General features: G+C 47.6%; 1 protein-coding gene across 2 annotated transcripts; it reads left to right on the forward strand.

Moving 5' to 3' along the window:
- The first annotated feature begins 1,405 nt into the window (after positions 1-1,405).
- On the forward strand, positions 1,406-8,556 carry cby1 (chibby homolog 1 (Drosophila)). Of its 2 annotated transcripts, none has more exons than XM_052043433.1 (5): positions 1,406-1,525; positions 2,578-2,678; positions 3,063-3,168; positions 5,128-5,243; positions 7,330-8,556. In XM_052043433.1, the coding sequence occupies exons 2-5, from the start codon at positions 2,601-2,603 to the stop codon at positions 7,408-7,410; spliced, it is 381 nt and encodes a 126-aa protein (XP_051899393.1). In that variant the 5' UTR covers positions 1,406-1,525; positions 2,578-2,600; the 3' UTR covers positions 7,411-8,556. The 2 variants fall into 2 exon arrangements, with proteins under 2 accessions (XP_051899393.1, XP_051899392.1); XM_052043432.1 differs by having other exon boundaries at positions 1,448-1,550; positions 7,330-8,555.
- The last annotated feature ends 14,074 nt before the right edge of the window (positions 8,557-22,630 follow it).

Consider the following 22,630-nt stretch of genomic DNA (forward strand, 5'->3'; position numbering starts at 1 on the left):
CCCCTCCCCCCCTCCTTTCCCCCCTCCCCCCTCCCTCCTTCCCCCCCTCCCCCCCTCCCTCCTTCCCCCCCTCCCCCCCTCCCTCCTTCCCCCCCTCCCCCCCTCCCTCCTTCCCCCCTCCCTCCCTCCTTTCCCCCCTCCCCCCTCCCCCCTCCCTCCTTCCCCCCCTCCCTCCTTCCCTCCCTCCCCCCCTCCCTCCTTCCCTCCCTCCTTCCCCCCCTCCCCCCCTCCCTCCTTCCCCCCCTCCCCCCCTCCCTCCTTCCCCCCCTCCCTCCTTCCCCCCCTCCCCCCCTCCCCCCCTCCCTCCTTCCCCCCCTCCCTCCTTCCCCCCCTCCCTCCTTCCCCCCCTCCCCCCTCCCTCCTTCCCCCCCTCCCCCCCTCCCTCCTTCCCCCCCTCCCTCATTCCCCCCTCCCCCCCTCCCCCCCTCCCTCCTTCCCCCCCTCCCTCCTTCCCCCCCTCCCTCCTTCCCCCCCTCCCTCATTCCCCCCCTCCCCCCTCCCTCATTCCCCCCCTCCCCCCCTCCCTCCTTCCCCCCCTCCCCCCCTCCCTCCTTCCCCCCCTCCCCCCCTCCCTCCTTCCCCCCCTCCCCCCTCCCTCCTTCCCCCCCTCCCCCCCTCCCTCCTTCCCCCCCTCCCCCCCTCCCTCCTTCCCCCCCTCCCCCCCTCCCTCCTTCCCCCCTCCCCCCCTCCCTCCTTCCCCCCCTCCCTCCTTCCCCCCTCCCCCCTCCCCCCCTCCCTCCTTCCCCCCTCCCCCCCTCCCTCCTTCCCCCCTCCCCCCCTCCCTCCTTCCCCCCTCCCCCCTCCCTCCTTCCCCCCTCCCCCCTCCCCCCCTCCCCCCTCCCCCCTCCCTCCTTCCCCCCCTCCCCCCCTCCCTCCTTCCCCCCCTCCCCCTCCCTCCTTTCCCCCTCCCTCCTTCCCCCCTCCCCCCCTCCCTCCTTCCCCCCCTCCCCCCCTCCCTCCTTCCCCCCTCCCCCCCTCCCTCCTTTCCCCCCTCCCCCCCTCCCTCCTTTCCCCCCTCCCCCCCTCCCTCCTTTCCCCCCTCCCCCCCTCCCTCCTTTCCCCCCTCCCCCCCTCCCTCCTTTCCCCCCTCCCCCCCTCCCTCCTTTCCCCCCTCCCCCCCTCCCTCCTTTCCCCCCTCCCCCCTCCCTCCTTCCCCCCTCCCCCCCTCCCTCCTTTCCCCCCTCCCCCCCTCCCTCCTTTCCCCCCTCCCCCCCTCCCTCCTTTCCCCCCTCCCCCCTCCCTCCTTTCCCCCTCCCCCCCTCCCCCCCTCCCTCCTTTCCTCCCTCCCCCCCTCCCTCCTTTCCTCCCTCCCTCCTTTCTTCCCTCCTCCTCACCCTCCTCCTTCCTCCTCCCTCCTCACCCTCCTCCCTCGCTTTGGTAGTCACGTGCTCCGCTAGTGACTGTTGCCATGGTGACCGGGCGCGTCCGTGTGACGCGGCAGCGGAAGGGGCGCCTGCGGCCTAGCCCCGTCTTCGAGCCCGTGGCGGGAGGAGAACCGGTGGTGTCGTCGGGCCCGGAACAGGAGGTGTGGCGGGTGGATGGATTTGGGGGTGAGAGTGGGTGTGGGGGAACGAGGTGGGGGTGGTTGGGGGAGGTGAGGGAGTGGGTGTGGGGGGAGGACTAGTTCTGGGGAGGGTAGGGGGTGGTGGGGTGGGGGACGGGGGTAGTGAAGAGGTGAGGTGAGGTGGTGGGGAGCACTCGCAGCTGTGTGGGGTTGGGGGCTGGGGTGGGGCTGGATGGGGAGGAGTTGGGTGGGGCTGTGGGGAGGAGTTGGGTCGGTGGGGGTGTGGGGAGGAGGTGATGGGTGGGGGGTGGTTAGGGGAGGAGGTGAGGGAGTGTGTGTGGGTGAGGAGGTGGGGGAGGAGAGGTGGGTGGGGGAGGTGGGGGGAGGAGAGGGAGGTGGGGGGTTGGGCGAGGAGAGGGAGGTGGGGGAGGAGATTGGAGGTGGGGGATGAGGTGGGTGAGGAAAAATGGTGGGTGGGGGAAGAGGTAAGGGGTGGTGGGTGGGGGAGGGGTGTGGGGGTCGGGGGAGAAGGTGGTGGAAGGTGGGGTGGGTGGAGGAGTTGGGGTTGGAGGAGGACGGGGTTTGGAGGGGGAGGGGGTGGAGGACATTTTCTCTATCACTGATGTCAGGCAAACTGATCTGTAGTTCCCTACTTTCTCTTTTTTTAAATAGTGAGGTTTTATTTGATACTTTCTAATATGTTGGAACAACTCTAGAATCCATGGAAATTTGGTGAATGTGGAACTTGCCACCACAGGGAGTATTTGTCTAAGGGGAAGTTGGATAAACGTGCAAGTAAATAGGAATAGGAAGTTCAGTTGATTAGTGGATTAGATGGAACATAAACATCAGTGTAGAGCTGACCAGTTTCTCTTCTATAAATAATTTGTATTATGTCTGTCTCTACTCTCATTCATTCTGGGATGTTCGCTGTACTCTTTGTAGATTTTGGTCCTCTCTATTAGACCTTTACCTCTCGGCATGGGGGAGGCAGAAGATCTGACTTGCCTTTCCTGTGGCTGTCCCTGTGTTCTGCTTTCCTTTTGCTGATTATCTCCTTTATACACTGACAGGTAACGGGGTCTGAAGTGGAGCCATGCCTCTGTTTGGGAACGTCTTTAGTCCGAAGAAAACACCGCCCAGAAAGTCGGCTTCTCTTTCCAGTTTACACACGGTACGCTACGATTTGGGGGCTCTGCCTTGTCTGTCTCCTGAGAAATCTTATTAAAGTACTGTTATTCAGAGTGCCATTAACATAGATCTATGAGATCCGTATAAGACATAGACACCTTGTATCTTGGTTTGGAGGGAATGCTTTCCATCACCAGGTGTAATGACTGATAATGGGAAGATCTGATGATTGCACCGCGATCCATTTATCCAAGCCATAGGCTGAAGCAATGCCCCTGTGGGGATGGTGTGGGGTGAGGGAGCTGACTGATAGTTTTGCCTTACCTGGAGTGGAGCCCAAATCCAGATTGTGTATGCCTGTACAAACTGAGTGTTGCTTGTGCTGCCGTTTGAGTGTCTTGTGACTTGTGTAACTTGTGTTTTACAGCTGGATCGTGTGACCCGGGAGGTTGAACTGGGCCTGGAACCTGGTGCTCCTATGATGAATATTGGAGGACAGAGCCTGAAGTTTGACAATGGACAGTGGGTATCAGGTTTGTTGAACTAGTTTATAAACATTAACACAATACATTCTAAAGTAATTGCAACAATACTCAGCCTACGAACATTAAATTGATCTTAATTCAATTTAATTTATTTGTTCATTTTTACTCAGTCATGGATTTACCCTCAATGTGTCCTCACTGTATCCATTCCATTTCTATTAGAGTCACAATGCATGGAAACAGATCCTTCAGCCCACTGAGACTTGTCCAACCATCAAGCACCCATTTTACACTAATTCCATTTATTCCCCCAACATTCCAGACAACTTCCCTCAGATTCCACCAACTACACAAGGGGAAATTTACGACACCCAATGAACTTAGCAACCTGTACATTTTTGGTATGTGGGAGGAAATGGTAGCACCTGGGGGAAGCCCATGCAGTCACAGGGAGAAAGTGCAAAAAACACTACACAGACAGCACCCGAGCTAAGTTGCTGGAGCTGTGAGGCAGCAGCTCTTGTAGCTGTGCCACTGTACTGCCCCTCACCCCTTCTTCCTCCCCCCCCCCCCCCCCCCCCCCCCCCAAAACCAGGCAGAACCAGCAGGGGATTCCCCTTATCCTCACCTTCCACTCAAAGCACCAATACCTCGGTTTGATGTCAAACTCAGGCAAATCCTTCCCCCTCCTCTTTCAGCACTAATAGAATTAGAGAACATTACAACATGCAAGGAAGCCATTCAGTCCACCATGTCTGTGTCAGTTGAACAGGAGAGTTACCAAGCTCAATCCCACCCTCCTGCACCAGATCTGTAGCCCAGCAGGGCATGGTGCTTTGAATATACCTCCAAAACCTCTTTAAATGTTGTGAGGGTTTCTGCCTCTGTCCTGCATAAGGCTCAGAGTTCTAGTTCCCACCACCCTCTGGATGAAAACACTTTTCCTCATGTTCTTGCTAGTTCTTCTACCAATTACTTTATATCTGTGTCCCCTCATTTCTGATGTTGCTGCTTTGGGGCTCTTCCCATTGGAATGCTGCGGCTCACTTGTCTACCTCCATCACACTTTGCCACGCAACTGCTGGAGGTTTACCACCCCTTTCACCTTGTCCTCCTTCGGGTGTCCTCTCCCTCAGCTTCCCTGCCTCAGAATGAGGAGACAGCATGGGGTGGGTCAGTATGTTGGGAGCAGTGTTAGCTTGCAGGGTTATGCTTGCTGACTCTCTCATTTCTACTTTTCTCCCTCCCTCCTCCAGGTCACCCCTCCCTATCTGTCCCTTCAGTTCCATAAGCCAGGGCTTTTCTCAAAGTAAATAGCCTTGCAGAATGGAAACAGGTCCTTTAGCCCATTGTGTCTATGCTGGCTATCAACCACCAATCTATACTAATCCTATTTACCAGGACTTGGCCTTCAACGGCATGGGGTTTTGAGTGCTAAATACCTCCTAAATGTTGTGAGAGTACCTGCTTCCAGCACCCCCTCTGGCAGCACGTTCTGGTGAATCTCCTCTGCACCCTCTCCCCTGCAATCACAACTGCCCTGTAGTGTGGCGACCAGAACTGTACACAGTACTCCAGCTGTGGCCTATTCCAATGTTTTATAAAAGTTGTACCATTGAACTCCCTGCTCCAGTATCCCCGGCTAACGAAGACATGTATCCTGTATGTCGTCTTAACCACCTTACCTACCTGCACTGCTGCCTTCAGGGATCCTCGGATATGTACACCAACGTCCCTGTATTGGGGTCCTACCATTCACTGCATATTTCCTAGCCTTGGTAGTCCACCAAAATGCGTCACCTCACATTTTTCAGGATTGAATTGCTCTGCCCATCTTGTTAACTGATCAATATCATCCTGTGGTCTCAGACCACCTTTCTCACTGTCAGCAACACCACCAGTTTTCATGTCATCATCAAACTTGCACATTCCTCTTAGTTCCCATCCAGATCATTATTGTATCTAACAGTGAGCCTGCGTCCATCCTATGGTATTGTTGTGCTTTAGAGTCTATGCATGATGGTGGGCCACACAAGGAGGTTCAGCGCCTGCGGAAGCGCAACCAGCAGCTGGAGGAGGAGAACAATCTTCTGCGGCTGAAAATTGACATTCTGCTGGACATGGTGAGTACCTGCTGGTGGTGCCCGTGGGGCAATGGGTCAAGTGGTGATAGTCTGAATTTGTTGGGAGAAGGGGGAGGGTATGGGGGTGGGGCAGGGAAGGCTAAGAATGTGGGGCTGAGGTGGGGCAGGGGGAGAGTGCGGGGTTCGGGTGGGAAAGTGCGGGGTTCGGGTGGGGCGGGGGGGAGTGCGTGGGGTTCGGGTGGGGCGGGGGGGAGCGCGCGGGGTTCGGGTGGGGCGGGGGAGCGCGCGGGGTTCGGGTGGGGCAGGGGGGAGCGCGCGGGGTTCGGGTGGGGCAGGGGGAGAGCACGGGGTTCGGGTGGGGCAGAGTGTGGGAGGGGTGGTGGGAAAGTGTGTGGGTGGGGTGGTGGGGAGTGGAAAGGCAACTTGAGAGGGTGGGGGTGGACGTAAGGAAATAGGAGCAGGAAGAGGCCACTCAGTCCCTCAGTCCTGCCCCATCGTTCAGTCTGATCATGGCAGATGTGCTCCAGGCTTTGTCTTTTCTCGGCTGGTTCCCATAACCCTCAATCCCAAGATCTTTCTTAAACTCATCAGCTTTTTCTTTAAATAGACCCAATGATCCAGCCTCCACAGTCCTCCGGGGTAGGAATTCCAGAGATCTGCCACCCTGCCCAAAAAGTTCCTGCACACCCCAGTTTTAAGTGATCTTAAACTTTAAATCCCCGTGTTCGAGATTCTTCCACTAGTGGAAACATCTTGAGATCTACTCTGTAAAGCCCCCTTGGGATCTTGTATATCTCAATAGGATCACCCCTCATTCATAGAAACTCCAAGGAATATTCAAAAAGTGTCATAGAGAAGAAAGCATGGAAACAGGCCCTTCGGCCCAACTCATCGTTGCCGACCAAGATGCCCATCTAAGCTTGTGCCACTTGCCTGTGTTTGATCCGTATCCCTCTAAACCTTCCCTGTCAGTATGCTGAAGATGTAAAATTTATCTCATGACAAAATCTAAATAACGTATAATCACTTCCAAAGTGTAATGCCTACACTAATTTTCATAGTTCTGTAACATGCAACAAAAAGTGCAGTGAACACTCTAATTACTGAACAACTCTGTAAGATGGTCAACCAAGATAAGATCTTTATTAGTCACGTGTACATCGAAATGCACAGTGAAATGCATCTTTTTGTGTTAATGAGAATGTGCTGGGGGCAGCCCGCAAGTGTCGCCACTCTTACGGCACCAACATAGCATTCCCACAACTTCTAACCTGTACGTCTTTTGGAATGTGGGAGGAAACCCACGCAGACACGGGGAGAACGTACAAACTCCTTACAGGCAGCGGCTGGAATTGAACCCCAGTCGCTGGCGCTGTAATAGCGTCACGCTAATTGCTACACTATGTACAGTCTATTCTGACAAAGGATGGCCACTCAAATACCACTGAGTGTTGAAGGTCCTTTTAAGTTCATGCTTTGACAACCTATCTAAATTAAGATCCAAGTTCCAATAAAGACTACAAACTCAAAACATTTTTTGGAAAATATAGGTCTAATTTCTTTAGCTGCTTGTGACAGGACAGCCCCCTTATTCCAGGAATTAGCCCTAGTCAATCTCTTTTGGATTACCTCCAATGCCTGTATGCCTTTTAAATAAGGAGACCAAAACTGTGCACAGTACTCCAGGTGTGACATCACCAAACCCTGTACAATTGTTCAAAATCTCCCTTTTTCTAAATTCCAACTCTCTTACAATGAAGGCCAATTTGCTGCTTGCCTTCTTAACCGCTTATTGCACCTACCTGCTAACCTTTTGCGATTTGTGCACAAGAACAACTAGATCCCTCTGTGTTTTGCTCACTTGCAATCTCTTTTCAGTTAGGTAGTGGGGGTGGGGTAGGAGCGATGGTGAGGTGTTGTGGAGTTGGTATAGGGTCAGGGAGGGGAAGGGGCCCAGAGTGTAATCTATGTGAGGGGAGGGAGATCCTGAGGCCATTAACACTATGTAGAAGCAGGAGACTGCAGCAGAGGCAGGGGTTGCTAGAATCGGGAAATGGTGGGGTACTTTGTTCTCAGGGCCAGGGAACACTGGGGGAGATCTGGGTGATCAATCTGTTTCTTGCAGCTCTCCGAAACCACGGCAGAATCACACCTGATGGAGAAAGAGCTGGAGGAACTGAAAATTCACAACCGCAAGAGGAAATGAGGGGCTGCAATGTGGCTGCAGACCCAATGACAGAAGCACTTGGCTTGGGGAGAGGACAGAGGAAGGACAGCTCGTCAGCAGTAGAAATGGGTCGCCGTGCATGCAACAGCGTCTGGGTGTCCCCACAAAGTGGCACCATGGTCCAATGGCCAGATCCTTCAACCAATGGGGGCAGAGTGAGAGACTTTGAGAACATCAGCAACATTCGGTTTCACAAGCATCTTTCATTTAGTCAGAAACTTCCAGTATATGAACAGTGGTTTGTGCTTTAGGCACGAGGTACCCCACACAATTGTAGCTCAACCTTCATTGGCCAGCAAGCCAATTTCATTAAAAAGGTCTCTAGTCTAATTTGCTATGAATTAACGTGTAGCAACACCTGTTGTTTAATACAGAACCATCTTTGCAGACAAACAGTCATTTTACACTCTGGTGTCTGTCTAGGAAGGTTGTCCATTGCTATTTGCCAGAAGTTGAAATACATCCATTCCCAAATCTCTGTTGTAAAGGGGATTGCATGCTGACCCAGGCCTGTTCATATCACTATTTTCGCCATCAAACAGTCCACCTCAATTTCGCCTGTTAAATGATGAAGATATATTTTCTATTTTTTTATCCATTCATTTCATCAAATTTCTGCTTCTGACTTTCTAAGCTTTCTTTTGGCCCAGCCAAGCCCTTCCCTTCCACCCTACACCTGTGGGGTTTTTACAGAGGTGATAACGAATAAGCCCTCTGAGTACAAATGGTGCCTTGACAATGGGAATAGATGTCCCTTATGCCTTGCTGCTGCTCTGTGCTAAATGTTGAAGTGTGTGTTTATGTTCCTTTGCTCCTCTGCTTGGGGTAAACCATCTCCCAGTCACTACATTCACCTCTTTGCCTTCCCCGTTGAATTTCTGTAACAATTGACAAACTTGCTGCTGTAAAGAACAGCCCTGTGTTTTCTCCTCTGTTTACTTTCTTTTGATGCTCTTTTATTGGTGTGGTCTGCAGAGGGTATTTACAGTTTGGCTTTTTTTGATTTTTGAGTTAAGGATGGAGTATATGTTTTTCTGGAGCCTTTTTTCTGTGTGATTGTATTTATTTCAGTTTTGAATTAAAATACTGCAAGTTTTAAAGCCCCCCTGTGTTGCCAGTTCGTTTTTTTTTGTTATTCAGGAGTCAGTGGTACTGCTGTGGAAGGGTGATGAATTTGAAGTTGTGCAACAGGTTATGAACCATCCAGTAAAAAGCCACGAGGCGAATGTGGTGGCAATGATTCGGGTTGAAAGTTGCCCATCACACAGAGAACTCCTCACTCAACACTGGTGTCTTGGCACCTCTAGCAAGCAAACAGGACTGCAGTTCAACATCTTGCACTAGTCCTGGAGTGAGGCTTAGAACATAGAACAATTACAGCACAATTCAGGCCTTTCGGCCCACAAAGCTGTGCCGAACATGTCCCTACCCTAGAAATTACTAGGCTTATCCATAGCCCTCTATTTTGCTCAGCTCTATATACCGACCTAACAGTCTCTTGAAAGACCCTATCGTATCCACCTCCACCACCATTGCCGGAAGCCCATTCCCTGCACTCACCACTCTGAGTAAAAATCTTACCCCTGACATCCCTCTATATCTACTCCCCAGCACCTTAAACCTATGTCCTCTTGTGGTCACCAGTTCAGCCCTGGGGAAAAGAGATTATCTACCCTATCAATACCTCTCATCATTTTATACACTCGGGCTAAAGTATTTCCAGTTCAGTGAATAATGGCTGAGCATCAGGATGGTATCCAATGGAACTATCATAGAATTATGGAACCAAGTGCTACAGAGAGGGTCGTTTCAGCCCATAGCACAGAGACACGAACTGCAGATGCTGGAATCCGGACCAACAAACAACCTGCAGTCCTGAAACAGGGTTTCTAGCCAAAACGTCGATAATTCAATCCCTGCCCACCCCCCTGCCTCAACAGATGTCAGCCTGCTGAGTTTCTCCAGCAGATTGTTTGTTGTTTCAGTCCATAGTGTGCTGCCAGTGTGGAAAAGTGTCTAAAAATTCTAAATAGTTCAAATCTATGTATTGCAATATGTAATAATATGGAAATCAAGAGGCATTAATTGTACAGGAAAGGTCTAGATTTAGTCAGCATTAATACAAACCTAACTGAACTGCGCCGAATGAAAATTTAACTTTTTAAGATATATTTAGGAGGAATAGAGAGATAAGAAAGGAGACAGAGAACAATAATAGTTGTAGAAAGGGTGATATACTCAAGGGAGGAGAAAGTCAATATAGTTGGAGCTTTAAGATAAAATGGGCTTGTTTCAATGGCCAGTGTGTATCAGAAATCTCCAGATTGCAGGAAGGAAATGTTCTGGGGGATTTTAATTGTCGACATGTTGATTGTGGCAGAGAGGGACTAAACAGAGAGAAGGGAATGGAGTTCTGAAACTGTATACAGGATGAAGATTGGGTCGCTGGATCTGCTTATGGTGAAATCCATCAGGTAAGTCAACTAAATGTGGCCTTGAGAGTGACGGATCCAACTGAAGAAAAAACCTGCACCAAGTCTGAGAACCGAGAATTGATTAGGACTGATGATGAGACTGCTAGCTGGGATGAGGTGGAAGGAGAAACTAGTGCGAAGGTTTGCAAGAAGATTTCATAACCTCAGCAGATGACAGCATCAAAGTACTTCTTGAAGTGTAGTTATTGTTATCTCAGAAACACAGCAGTTGATTTGCATAGCAAGGTCTAAAAGTAGCAAAGTTATAACAAACAGACAGTTTGGACTTGTTGACCAAGAGCTTGTGTGGGATGCTTGTGTACCTAACTTATCCATTGGCACAGTAGAGTTGGGCCTATCACTCATGTTCAGGTTTTTAATTTGAATTTCAAAGCCATTTTTTAGCCAACTATCTAAAGGATACTGGTTGCGTTTCAATTTTATTTGTACGTACTTCAATAAAGTGGTTTTGAAAACCAAAAACTGTTGCTGGTTTAAATGTTTGTATTTTGTATTGATGTAGACACCATGTTTACCTGGCGATTCAGATTTTAAGCAAAACGAGATTACAGATGTACAGGATAAGGTTGTTCCCTCAGGGAAAGAAACGATTGGTAAATTTGGGAAGCCAGGAATAAATGGAGCCCAATAAAGATTCTAGGTCTGAGAGAACAATAAATTCATTAAAAAAATTATGTAGGAGAATGAGAAAACAAGTCAAGAGCAGGATAAAGGAACCACACATGTCTGAGGGGGAAAAATTCAGAAATGGAATAGTGAAGAGTACAGATGGTCAGTGTAAGTAGGATGGGAAGCCTGAGGAGAGGAAAATGCCCACTTGTGAAGGGTAGGGTAGAGTTTATAACTAATATGGGGCAGGGAAGAAGGTATATGGCATCAGTCAGGCCACAGAATATAAAATGAAATATAAAAGTTGGGATATCATGTTGCAACTTTACAAAGTACTGGTGAGACTGCACTGTGTGCAGTTCTGGTCAGAACACAAGAGAAGGGATGTGACTGTGCAGGAGGGAGTGCAGAAGAGATTTATCGGGATGATGCCTGGACTGGAGGGCTTCAGATTCTGTAGGCTGTGCTTGTTTACGCTGGAGTGAAGGAGGCTACAGGATGACCTAATGGAGGCAATAGATAGATAGTAATGAAAAATTTTCCACGGTTGGGGTATCAGAAACAGGGAATAGGTTTATGGTGAGAGGAAGGAACTTTATAGGGGATTTGAGGGGAAAGATTTTTTTATACACACACACACACACGCACACACACACACGCACACACAGAGTAGTTGAACTCCCTGCCAGATAAGGTGGTGGAGTCTGATAGAATAACTGATCAATGGCCATTTAGACAGGAACTTTAACAGGCAAGGCATAATGCGGGAAAATGGGATTAACGTCGATGGGCAGATTGGTCAGTGTGAATGTGGTTGGCTGAAGAGCCGGTTTCTGTGCTGTATAATTCTATGACTCTTGACTCTCGGAGGTGAATCCTGGAAGTGGTGAGAGGAAGGGAAGTGATATTCTTCTGGATTTTTTGGTAAATTAAGGGAAGCTAAAACATCCCAATAGGGAAGAGATAACAGGCATGAGAAATTTTAGTTCAGGCTTTACTGACTCGGAGATACAGCACAGAAACGGGCCCACCAAGTCCACGCCGACCATCAACCATTTACCCTAATACCATTTTTTATTCTCCCACATTCCCCAGATTGTACCACTCACCGACACTCCGGGGCAATTTACAGCAGCCAAGTAACCTTCCAGCCTGCACGTTTTTGGAATGTGGGAGGGATCCGGAACAGCCGAGGGAAACCCATGCGGTCACAGGAAGAACGTGCAAACTCCACACAGGTAGCACCCGAGGTCAGGACTGAACCCAGGTCTCCGGTGCTGTAAGGCAGCGGCTCCACCAGCTGACCGCTGTGCTGTCCGACCTGAATCTGAGAGTACCTATTTATACAAAAGGGGCCAAAACTAACCCAGGCAATTGCAGGGCAGTCCTGATGTCTATGTTACTTAGATTTCATTGAGTGTGAGATTACCACTCAATCAAGTAAAGATAATGAGTTGATCGTGCTTTATTAGAGTAATGGATCTGCAGGGAGCACATCAGGCTTTCTGCTCAGCTGCTGGAATCCCCACTGAGTGCAGTGAGGACTGTGACTCCGGGGGGCAGAGGGCCGGGGCTCCAGAGACTCTTCACGTTCAGGCCTTGGGTGGTCACTGACCTTCATTAAAAAGGTAAACCACTAACTTTGTGTATTTCTTGATTTCATCGTATATTTGTTAAATGTCTCTGAATATCAGGGAAATGTCAAACTTTAGTAGGAGCCTTCGTCCACAGTGAACTGATGGAGGCTGTCGGGTCAGTGCTGAGCCTGGGGGCTCAGATTCCACTGCCTGAGGCCTGGGGGCCCCTCTCAGCTCACTCTGCCTTGTGGAAGGGTCAGGGTGTGGTGGTCTCCAGCTCAGTCCATCCTAAGGAATGCCACAGCTGATTAATGCAACTGTGGGATTAACACTGGGGCCAAGTGAGGTAGTTCAAGTTAATTGTCATGGGCACACGTACCCAGAGTACAAATGCCATGACAACTAGCTTTTTGCAGCAGAGTACATTACAGAGATGACAAACATAAGTTAAGATTATCTTATATTAACATAAATTATACACAATTTACATGACTAAATAAACATAATGATATTAGTGCAACTTGAGGGGAAATATAGTCTGAGGAAGAATTAGGTTCTTCAGGTCGGTCCAAGAACCCGACGGCAGTGGGGACGAAGCTGTTGTTGAACCGTGAGGTGTGGGTCTTCAGGCTCCTGTACCTCCTGCCTGATGCCAGCAAGAGGGTGTGGCCTGGATGGTGGGGGGTGGGAGGTGGGAGGTTCCTTAATGATGGATGTTGCCTTCCTGAGACATCGCCTCTTGTGGATGTCCTCAATGGTCATGAGGCTAGAGAGGCTAGTGTGAAATAAAAATACAAATTATAGCTCTCTTTAGAAGACCAAATATAATGGCAAAGAATAGAACTATATGTACAAAGGAATTCTAAACCTTACTTAAAGTTAAACCAGTAACGTTTACACTGTGAATGAAGTAGACTGTGGGCTGTGGAAGAGGAGAGGGATTTGGGGCAGAGGTACACCGTGTCAGATCCGGTTATTTTCGAATCCACAGGTTCTTTCAGGATTCCAGGAATGAGTTGAAAACAACTTGGTACTTCACAAAGTTTTATTGGAAAAGTTGAAAACAAAGAAACAGTCACAGAGCACATGGCACTAGCTTTACTACTAGGAGATGAGCCGATACAAAAAGAACTAAAGATGAGCTAACGCCGGGGGGGGGGGGGGGGGGGGGGGGGGAAGAGAGCAAGAGAGAGGCAAGAAAGTGAGTAACAAAAACAACACCTTTTATACCTGAGCTCAGAGATACTCCTTTTGTGCGTGGAATGGGCTGCCAGAAACTGTGGTGGAGGCTGATATGATAGGGTCTTTCAAGAGACTGTTAGATCGGTATATGGAACTGAGTAAAATAGAGGGCTATGGGTAAGCCTAGTAATTTCTAGGGTAGGGACATGTTCGGCACAACTTTGTGGGCCGAAGGGCCTGAATTGTGCTGTAATTGTTCTATGTTCTATGTTCTAACAATAGTCCAACCAGGAAACCTATTAGATACTTGTGACAAAACCAACCAATGAGAAACCACGTATTCACCTGATGGACAAACCAATAAGCTAGTATTGGCCGTTCCTTGTGCAGCCACTTGAGGTGTATTAAACACGATACGTGTTAAAAAACTACTTAAAAAAACTACTTCCAACAATCTACCCTTTGATTCTAAATCACCCACTTAGAATTATTACATCTGAAAATTCAGAGGCAGAAAAGACGAAATATGTACAAGAATATACATATGGCCTTCAAAGCATTTGCAGCTTTCTGTCACGGTTCGGCAGATCAGTGGATGCACTTGCATGAGTTTGAATAATTCTGCTAATGGTCGTCTTTACACAAGTAATAAAGATGTAAATTATGATAAGACCTATAGAATGAGCATGATGACTAAAAATACAACTACAACTAATATTAGAACAGACTTCATGATGTCTTGTAGTTGTCAACTTGCTTGAAGCCTTCTGGCTGGTTAGTGATTTGCTCACTGTAGCCCAGCAGCTTAGGCACTAGTTACTAGCACATTAACCGCAGCACTTGTCTTCGTCTGGCGCCACTTTAGTCCACTTGCCGTGGCTGGCATGCGTCCACTTTTACCTTCTACCTTGACTACCAAATTGGTGATCACCAGTACTTGCTAAGGGCCTTCCCACTGACCTCCCAGTAGTTCCTTGTGTGGTTTTTTGACCAGGACCCACTTGCCAGGAACCAGGGTGTGTCCTCCTTCCGATGGACCACTCCCAAGCAGCAGAAACCTGCTGGGAACTGCTTGGGTTAATTTCACACAATAATTGACCAAACTATCATACAACGTGTGCCAAATGTCCACTGCGTCCAAAGTTGTACTTTGAACCTGCCCTATCTGATCAAAGTGCCCCATTCTTTGAGGGGTAGGGAATGGAACTTGCGGTTGAGGCTGTGGTTGGAAGCGTTGTTGTTGAGGCTGTTTATGCCAACACTTTTTTGCACTTTGTCCTTTCTTACCACAGAGTTGACATGTCATTTTATTACCTTGTGGTCATGGCCCAGACCAATATCACTGTGCACTGCAGTCCCACTTGTGCTGTTGGTTAGCAGGTGTGGGCAGATGGTTCATCTGTACTGATCTTATTTGGAGTTCGATATCTTGCTCCACTTGTTTGGCAGTTTGCACCAGATCACTGTAGGAAACAGCAGCTTCACTCCAATTTGCTTTTGTTCGCCTCACCATTTTGGCAACATCTACTTTCAAGCCATCCGTGAATGTCGACTTGAGGGGGCCATGTTTGGATTCCTCTATATTATCTTCAGTTATTCCTTGAACTCCTGAATAACTGATCCAAACCGTCCTATACTGGTCTTTGTATTCAGAAACATCCTCTGAAGCCTTTTGTTTGCAATTGACCACTTTACTCCAATCAATCTGTGTTGGGGCCTTTTCTTTCAACCAACTCTTAATTGCATTCCCACCACCTCCTAGGTCCTGTCTGTCATCTCCCGTGCTGTCATCAATTCTCTCACTCAGCTGTCTGGTTTGCTGAGAAGGCAACGTGGTGGCCAAAATTTGGAGGCCATCATATGGATGCAGTTGGTATATGTTCTTGAACCGATGACGTTCAGTCCAAGTCCTTAAGTTTCCTTTTTTAGGATGTGGAATTTCTCTGGACCATTTGTCAATTTTTTCTGGGTCCACTGGTTGATGGTAAGTCTCTTGTCTCCTTTCATAATCTCCATTCTCATTCTTGTATGCTTTGCCTTTGTTTTTATTGGGGCAAGTCGTGACATGGCTGCCAGACCAACTTTCTCATCACTGTCGTCATCACTTGAGTCACAAGAGGTTTCTGTTGGGTCAGTGTTATATCCATTCCGCAGTGCCTTGGAGTTCCCAAGGCGTTGCTGTTCCTGGGGTCTGTTCAATGCTGTGCCCCTGGAAGGACCGGCCACTGAAAGTGTATTGAAGCTGATTCAGTATGTCCTGGAGCTCCCCACGTTTTGCATTAAGTTGGTTACATTTATTGCTTTGTTTTCTCACTCGTTCAGTTAATGTAGAAAGTTGTTCTTTGGACTTCACTGTCTCTGTCATACTGTTCCTGCAGCACGTTACACATTTCTTCCTCCTTCCTCAATTGTTCAGTTAATCTATTTGCTCAGTCCATTCACCATGTGCTCACTTTAGTTCACGGGTTTGGATTTTTTAGCTCGGCATGCTCACTCTCAGGTTCAGTGATTTGGCTCCTTAGCTCAGCACACTGATGCTTTCTTAGCTCTGTTAACATTGCAATCGTCCAGCCAGGTTTTGCCTTTCCCGGCCACATTTTCTGAATCTTATTCCATATCTTTCCAACATCACTCATAAGCCAATTTTCACCAGACTGGGCATCAACAGCACACTTCTTCCAGATTGGTTCATTAATCACATCAAATTCATACACTTTATCCAAGTAAGGACTTAAATCCCCAGTTATCAGTTCTCTCTCAGGTGGAGATGCTGTGGTTTGTTTCTCAACTCCAGACATTGTTTCAATTCAATCTCAATGAATACTCTTCAGTTAGATGTCAATCACAGTTATCAATAGAGTTTCAACCCGAAATATTTCAAATAGCAAGGTAAAATAGAGTTTTCTTCTCACTCTTAAACTTCCTTCAGATGGTGTACTGAAGCAGAATCTGATGATTTCCCCAACAATTCAGAAATGGAAGATGCTCTTACCTTCTGTCTGTCTGAGGAATTTTCAAACTCTGTTTCTCATAACCATCCTGACGACTATGCCAAGATTGTCAGATCCGGATATTTTCAAATCCGCAGGTTCTTTCAGGAGTCCAGGAATGAGTTGGAAACAACTTGGTGCTTCACAAAGTTTTATTGGAAAAGTTGAAAACAAAGTAACAGTCACAGAGCACATGGCTCCAGCCTTACTACTAGGAGATGAGCCGAGACAAAAAGAACTAAAGATGAGCTAGGGCCAGAGGGGGAAGAGAGCAAGAGAGAGAGGCAAGAGAGTGATTAACAAAAACAACACCTTTTATACCTGAGATAAGAGGTCCTTCTTAGCTAACAATAGTCCAATCAGGAAACCTATTAGATAGCTGTGGCAAAACCAACCAACGAGAAAACACGTATTCACCTGATGGACAAACCAATAAGCTAGGAAGTGGCCATTCCTTGTGCAGCCACTTGAGGTGTATTAAACACGATACGTGTTAAAAAACTACTTAAGACAGTCGAATCCAACAACAGGCAGGATTTCAGATTAATGAGGTTTCAAAAAGTATTGATGGAATTGTGCTTTATCAGAAATAATACAGGATAAAGAAAGGAGTAAAGGATAACGATGAACCTCCGTAAGCCTCTCCATGACCTCAGTTTGTATACTGTGTGTTTTGGAAGAGGAGAATACAGATTCATTAGGGTGCTGCTTGGTGTGAGCAAAAACAAATGCCAGAAAAGTGAATGGTTAAGCTTTCTTTGTTAGGACATCAGAAGATTTAAAGGAAGAAAATGGGACGTTAGCTTTCATAAGTCGGGGGATCGAGTTTAAGAGCCGCGAGGTGATGATGCAGCTTTACAAAACTCTGGTTAGACCACACTTAGAGTACTGTGTCCAGTTCTGGTCGCCTCACTATAGGAAGGATGTGGAGGCGTTGGAAAGGGTGCAGAGGAGATTTACCAGGATGCTGCCTGAAGTAGAGAGTATGGATTATGAGGAGAGACTAAAGGAGCTACGGCTGTTCTCATTGGAGAGAAGGAGGGTGAGGGGAGACATGATAGAGGTATACAAGATATTGAGAGGAATAGATAGAGTGGACAGCCAGCACCTCTTTCCCATGGCGCCAATGCTCAAAACAAGAGGACACGTCTTTAAGGTATTGGGTGGGAAGTTCAAGGGTGATGTCAGAGGGAGGTTTTTCACCCAGAGAGTGGTTGGGGCATGGAATGCACTGCCTGGGGTGGTGGTGGAGGCTGATACATTGGACAAGTTCAAGAGATTGTTAGATAAGCATATGGAGGAATTTAAGTTAGAGGGATATGTGGGAGGAAGGGGTTAGATAGTCTTAGGTGTGGTTTGAAGGGCGGCACAACATGGTGGGCCGAAGGGCCTGTATTGTGCTGTATTGTTCTATGGTTCTATGGTAAAATGATACAAGTAAGGTAAAGTAGAAGCACAGTGCTGCTATTTAATATTTAGCGCATCGAGCAAGAAAGGGTTTATATACAAGGTTAAACATTAGGAGCAGGAGAAACCTGCACACGGACAACTGAGAGGCTGTGGAATACACGGCCATGGCTGCTTGCTGAGCAGAAGAGTCAGCATTGTAATATTAGACTGGAAAGAATTCGAAGGATGGGAGAGCAGGACAGGTAAATGTGATTAGAATACTTGCTCACACGTGGACTATTAGAAAGGAATGCCCTGTTTCCATTTGTGACCCCTCTGTACTCCTGTGTCGAAGTAATTAGGAAGGTCAAACTCGTGGACCAGGGGAGCATCAATCACCCCTTTACACCCCTGCAGTTGTTTTTCTCATCACCAAAATGCTGTGTGAGGTATAAGAGTTTTTAGAACTTGACTAGCAGGCTGGTAAACAAACCACAAGAGCTGTCACACTGACCCAGTGAACACAGGACATCACCTCTTCTGCAGTTGGTCTCCATTCCACAAGCTGTGTGTGTAGAGGAGCAACCTGTTGGCAGGCTTTATGGTCTGTGGCTGGTTCACCATCACTTCCTAACACAACCGTCACCGTCACCACACACAATCCCTGCCTCCACCTCTCCTCCCTTCACCCAGCCCCCATGAATTTTCCCCATTTTAATTCTGATCGGAATCTGTGTTCCAAATTCAGCTAGATCTCAGCTGAGGTCAGTTTCTGATTAGTTTTACTTTTTAACTCTGCTCATTGAATCAATTAATATATAACTGACTATCAGGAGAGTTCATGCTGACCGTCAATGAGCTACATTGCCATACGAAAGTAATGTGAAATCAGGAAGTGATCATTTGACCCCCTCATATCTGCTCCACAAATCTAATGGCCTCTGCATTCAATACATTCAGTGGCTGAACTTCCAAAGCCTCCTGGGTATAGATTTCAAAGATTCGTTCCATTCTGGGTGAAGAAATTTGTTACGTGTGTCTTGTGTGACTGATCCCTTATTTTGAGACCGTGACCCCCTAATTATTGATACCCCAACCAATGTGGGAACATAATCCATCTTGCTAAGAATTCTGTTCCTTTCAGTATGATCTCTCATTCTTCCACACAAAGAGTGTAAGCTCAGTCTGCTTAACATCTCATGTGAGATACAAACCACTTCAGAAGTCAACCTGATGAAGCTTCACTGCATTTTCTCTATCGTAAGTGCATACTTATTAAGTTGGGAGACCAGATCTGTTTACAATGTTCTACTAATACTCAGTTCCATGGCAATGAAGGTCAACCAAATTGCTTGCTTGACCTGCATGTTAACTGTGTGATTTATGTACAAGGTCACGCAGGATCCTCTGAATACCAACACTTCTCAGTCTCTCATCGTTTAAAAAATACTCTGCCTCTCTATCTTTTTCAGTCAAAGTTCATGATCTCACGTTTCCACATTGCATTCCTTGCCCATTCACTAACCTGTCTATTTCCCCAGAAGTTTCTCTGCATCCTCCTCATTGCCAACACTGATATCCTGCTTTGTATCATCAGCAAACTTGGATATATTACACATGGTCTGCTCATCCAAATCATTGATATAGGTTGCGAACTGCTGGGGCCCAGCCTTGTGGCACCTTGCTAGTTACAACCTGTAAGTGACCAGTTTATTCCTGTGGTGTTATTCAGTGCTGTCAACCTGGATATAAGCTTCTGTTTTCTTTTAAACCATTTGAAGCTTTCACTGATGATTGTCTGGCTGTCCACCACAGTACTAGCACAGTAACTAGTTGTCACTCTAATCAGCAGCAGTTATTTTGGTTTATTTCACATCATGGGAAAATGACAAAAAAATGAACTTTTCAGTGACTGTCCAGAGCGTAATTGAACATTCTATGTTCCCAGGGTCTCTTTCCAATGCACCGCTCACCACTTAAATTGATAGATTATATTGTCCTTTGGTGCCAAGAGGTGAGTAAAACTTACTTTAGAAGTTCCCAGTCTAGAAAGATTTCACATACTCATCATGGGACACTTTCCTGTATTTATTGTCTGAATTCAGGGCCAGTGCCTTTAGTGTCAAACAAACAAAGTATGTCCTGCCAAAATCAACAGATGATTTCTAGCAGATGGCTCCTCTTCTGGGTACTTCTTATGAGACAGTGTAAAGGGAACTTGCTTTGTATCTAATATGTACTGCTCTGTCCTGCAAGGGTTTGGGGTGGCACTTAGTCTTCACTGTATCTGCACTGTAGCAGTCCTAAAGTGTTAGGTAGAACACTAAAATCAGCTACACTTTGTATCAATCCTGCACTGTACTGCATTGGAGTGTTTGAAGGAACAGTGCAGAGGACACAAGTGTATTATCTACTCCACAGTTTTTTAAATCTGTTTCTCAGGATCTGATTCAACTCTTCTAGTGAAGCTACTCCCACAGTGCTGTTTGAGATGGACTTCCAGGATTTAGACCCAACAGTGATAAAGGAACACAAATACATTTCCAAGTCAGGATAGTGTGCAACTTAGAGGGGAACCTGTAGGTGGTGGTGTTCCCATGCAGCTAGAGTTCGTGTCCTTGGCAGCAGAGGTTGCAAGTTTGGGAGGGACGGTTGGGTACCCTAGGTGAGCACTGCAGTGATGCAAGGAATGAATGTTTCAGGTAGTGGACGGAATGCCAATCAGATGGATAAAGTCAGGCTTCGACTGTTGTTGGAGCTGCTTTATCCAGGTAAGTGGATGGTATTCCTTCAGTCTCCTGACCTGCGCCTTATATCCAATGGAAAGACTTTGGAGTTCAAGTGGTGAGTCACTCACCACAGGATACCCTGCCTCAGATCACTTTTTGTAGGTATTTATGAGGCTGGTGCAGTTGAGTTTCTAGTCAATGACGACTCCCAGGATGTTAATGGTCAGGGAGAGCCAAGGTAATGCCATTGAATTTCAGTGGAAGGTGACTACTTCAATGCACGGTGTAATGAATTGATCTGTATGAACGGTATGCAAGACAAGCTTTTCACTGAACCTCAATACATGTGACAATAATAAACCGATTTACCAAATTAACCAATTTAGACTGTTGTTGGGGATGGTCATCGCCTGGCACTTTTGTGGCATGGATGTTATTCGCCACATGGCAGCCTGCACTCAGGTCTTGTTTCTTGCAGGTGGGGGCTGCTTCATTTGCTGAGCTGTGAATGGAATTGAACATTGTGCGATCATCAGTGAACATCCTCACCCCTGACTTTATGAAGGATGGAAGGTCGTTGATGAAGGATCTGAAGATGGCTGGGCCTAGGACATTGCCCAGTGGAGCTCCTGCAGTGATGATTGGCCTCCAATAACCACAACCACCTTCCTTTGTGCAAGGATGACTCCAAGCACTGCAGTGTTTACTCTGTGCCCACAGATCTACCGGGGCTCCTTGATGTCAGTCAGTCAAACACTGCCTTGATGTCAAGGGCAGTTACTCCACCTCTGGAATTCAGCGCTTTGATCCATGTTTAAACCAAGGTTGCGGTGAGGTCTGGAGGTGAGCGGTCCTGATGAAACCCACTGGGTGAGTGGGTTATTGGTGAGTAAATGCCATCGATAACACTGTCAACAGCACCTTCCATCACCTTGTTGCTGTTTGAGAGTAGACTGATTGGGTTGCAGCAGAGCAGACTTGATTGGATATCCTGAGGTTTGTGAACAATACATTGCTGAGCAACTTCCTACAGGGGTAGGGCTGGTGTCAATGTTGTAACTGTTCTGGAACAGCTTGGCTGGAGGAACAGCTAGTTCTGGAGTGCAGTTCTTCAGAACCAAAGCAGCTTGTCATCTGGTCCCACGGTCTTTGCTGAAAACTGTGCTCTCAGCGTGTCTTGATATCACTGGGAGTCAACATAATGAGCTGAAGCCTATCTCTGTGATGGTGAGGATCTCAGCTGAGACACATCATCTAGATAAGATATCTTTATTAGTCACCCGTACGTTGAAACACACAGTGAAATGCATCTTTTGCGTCGAGTGTTCTGAGGGCAGCCCACAAGTGTCGCCACGCTTCCGGTGCCAACATAGCATGCCCACAACTTCCTAACCTGTATGTCTTTGGAATGTGGGAGGAAACCGGAGCACCCGGCGGAAACCCATGCAGACACAGGGAGAACATACAAACTTCTTACAGACAGCAGCCGGAATTGAACCTGGGTCACTGGCGCTGTAAAGCATTAGGCTAACCGCTACACTACCGTGCCTACACAGCACTTCTAGGTAGATCTATTTGTGAATGCTTCAGCCTTGTCTTTAGCACTCGTACACCAGGCCCTACCGTCACTGAGGATGGAGATGTTCTTGGGGATATCTTCTCCTTTCAGCTGCTTGATTATCTATCACCATTCATGACAATATGAGGGAAGACTACACAACTTTGTTCTGATCTGTTGGTTGAGGGATCACTTTGCTCTATCGTCTGCATGCTGTGTTCGTGTTTAGCAAGCACATAGTCCTTCACCCAGATGACGCATCATTTTTAGATCACCTGCTGCAGCTCCCAGCATCCCCTTCAGTGCTCCTCATTGAACCTGGATTGATCCCCTGGCTTGATCATAGTGGTGGAGTCAGGAAGGTGCCAAGTTACAAACTGCAGTCGTTTACATTTCAGCTGGAAGGAAAAACTATAAAATAATCCAGGGAAAGCAACTGAAGTAAATGCAATTAATGACCCAACACTATCAGAGGTGTATGTCCTTCCCCTTGCACCTTGAGACGTCCATGTCCTGTCAGATTTATGTGAAATTGTCAGCCTGTCATTAGTTTTGTCCTGTTTTTGTTTCAGTTGAGTCTTGGCATGGTGAATTGTACCTACCTTTCATCAGGCACTACTCTCTGTTTGCAGTGTGATAAGTCAGGATGGTCACACTGACCAGGGGTGGA

This window comes from Pristis pectinata, chromosome 33 (assembly GCF_009764475.1).
Source record: "Pristis pectinata isolate sPriPec2 chromosome 33, sPriPec2.1.pri, whole genome shotgun sequence".
NCBI lineage: Eukaryota > Metazoa > Chordata > Chondrichthyes > Rhinopristiformes > Pristidae > Pristis > Pristis pectinata.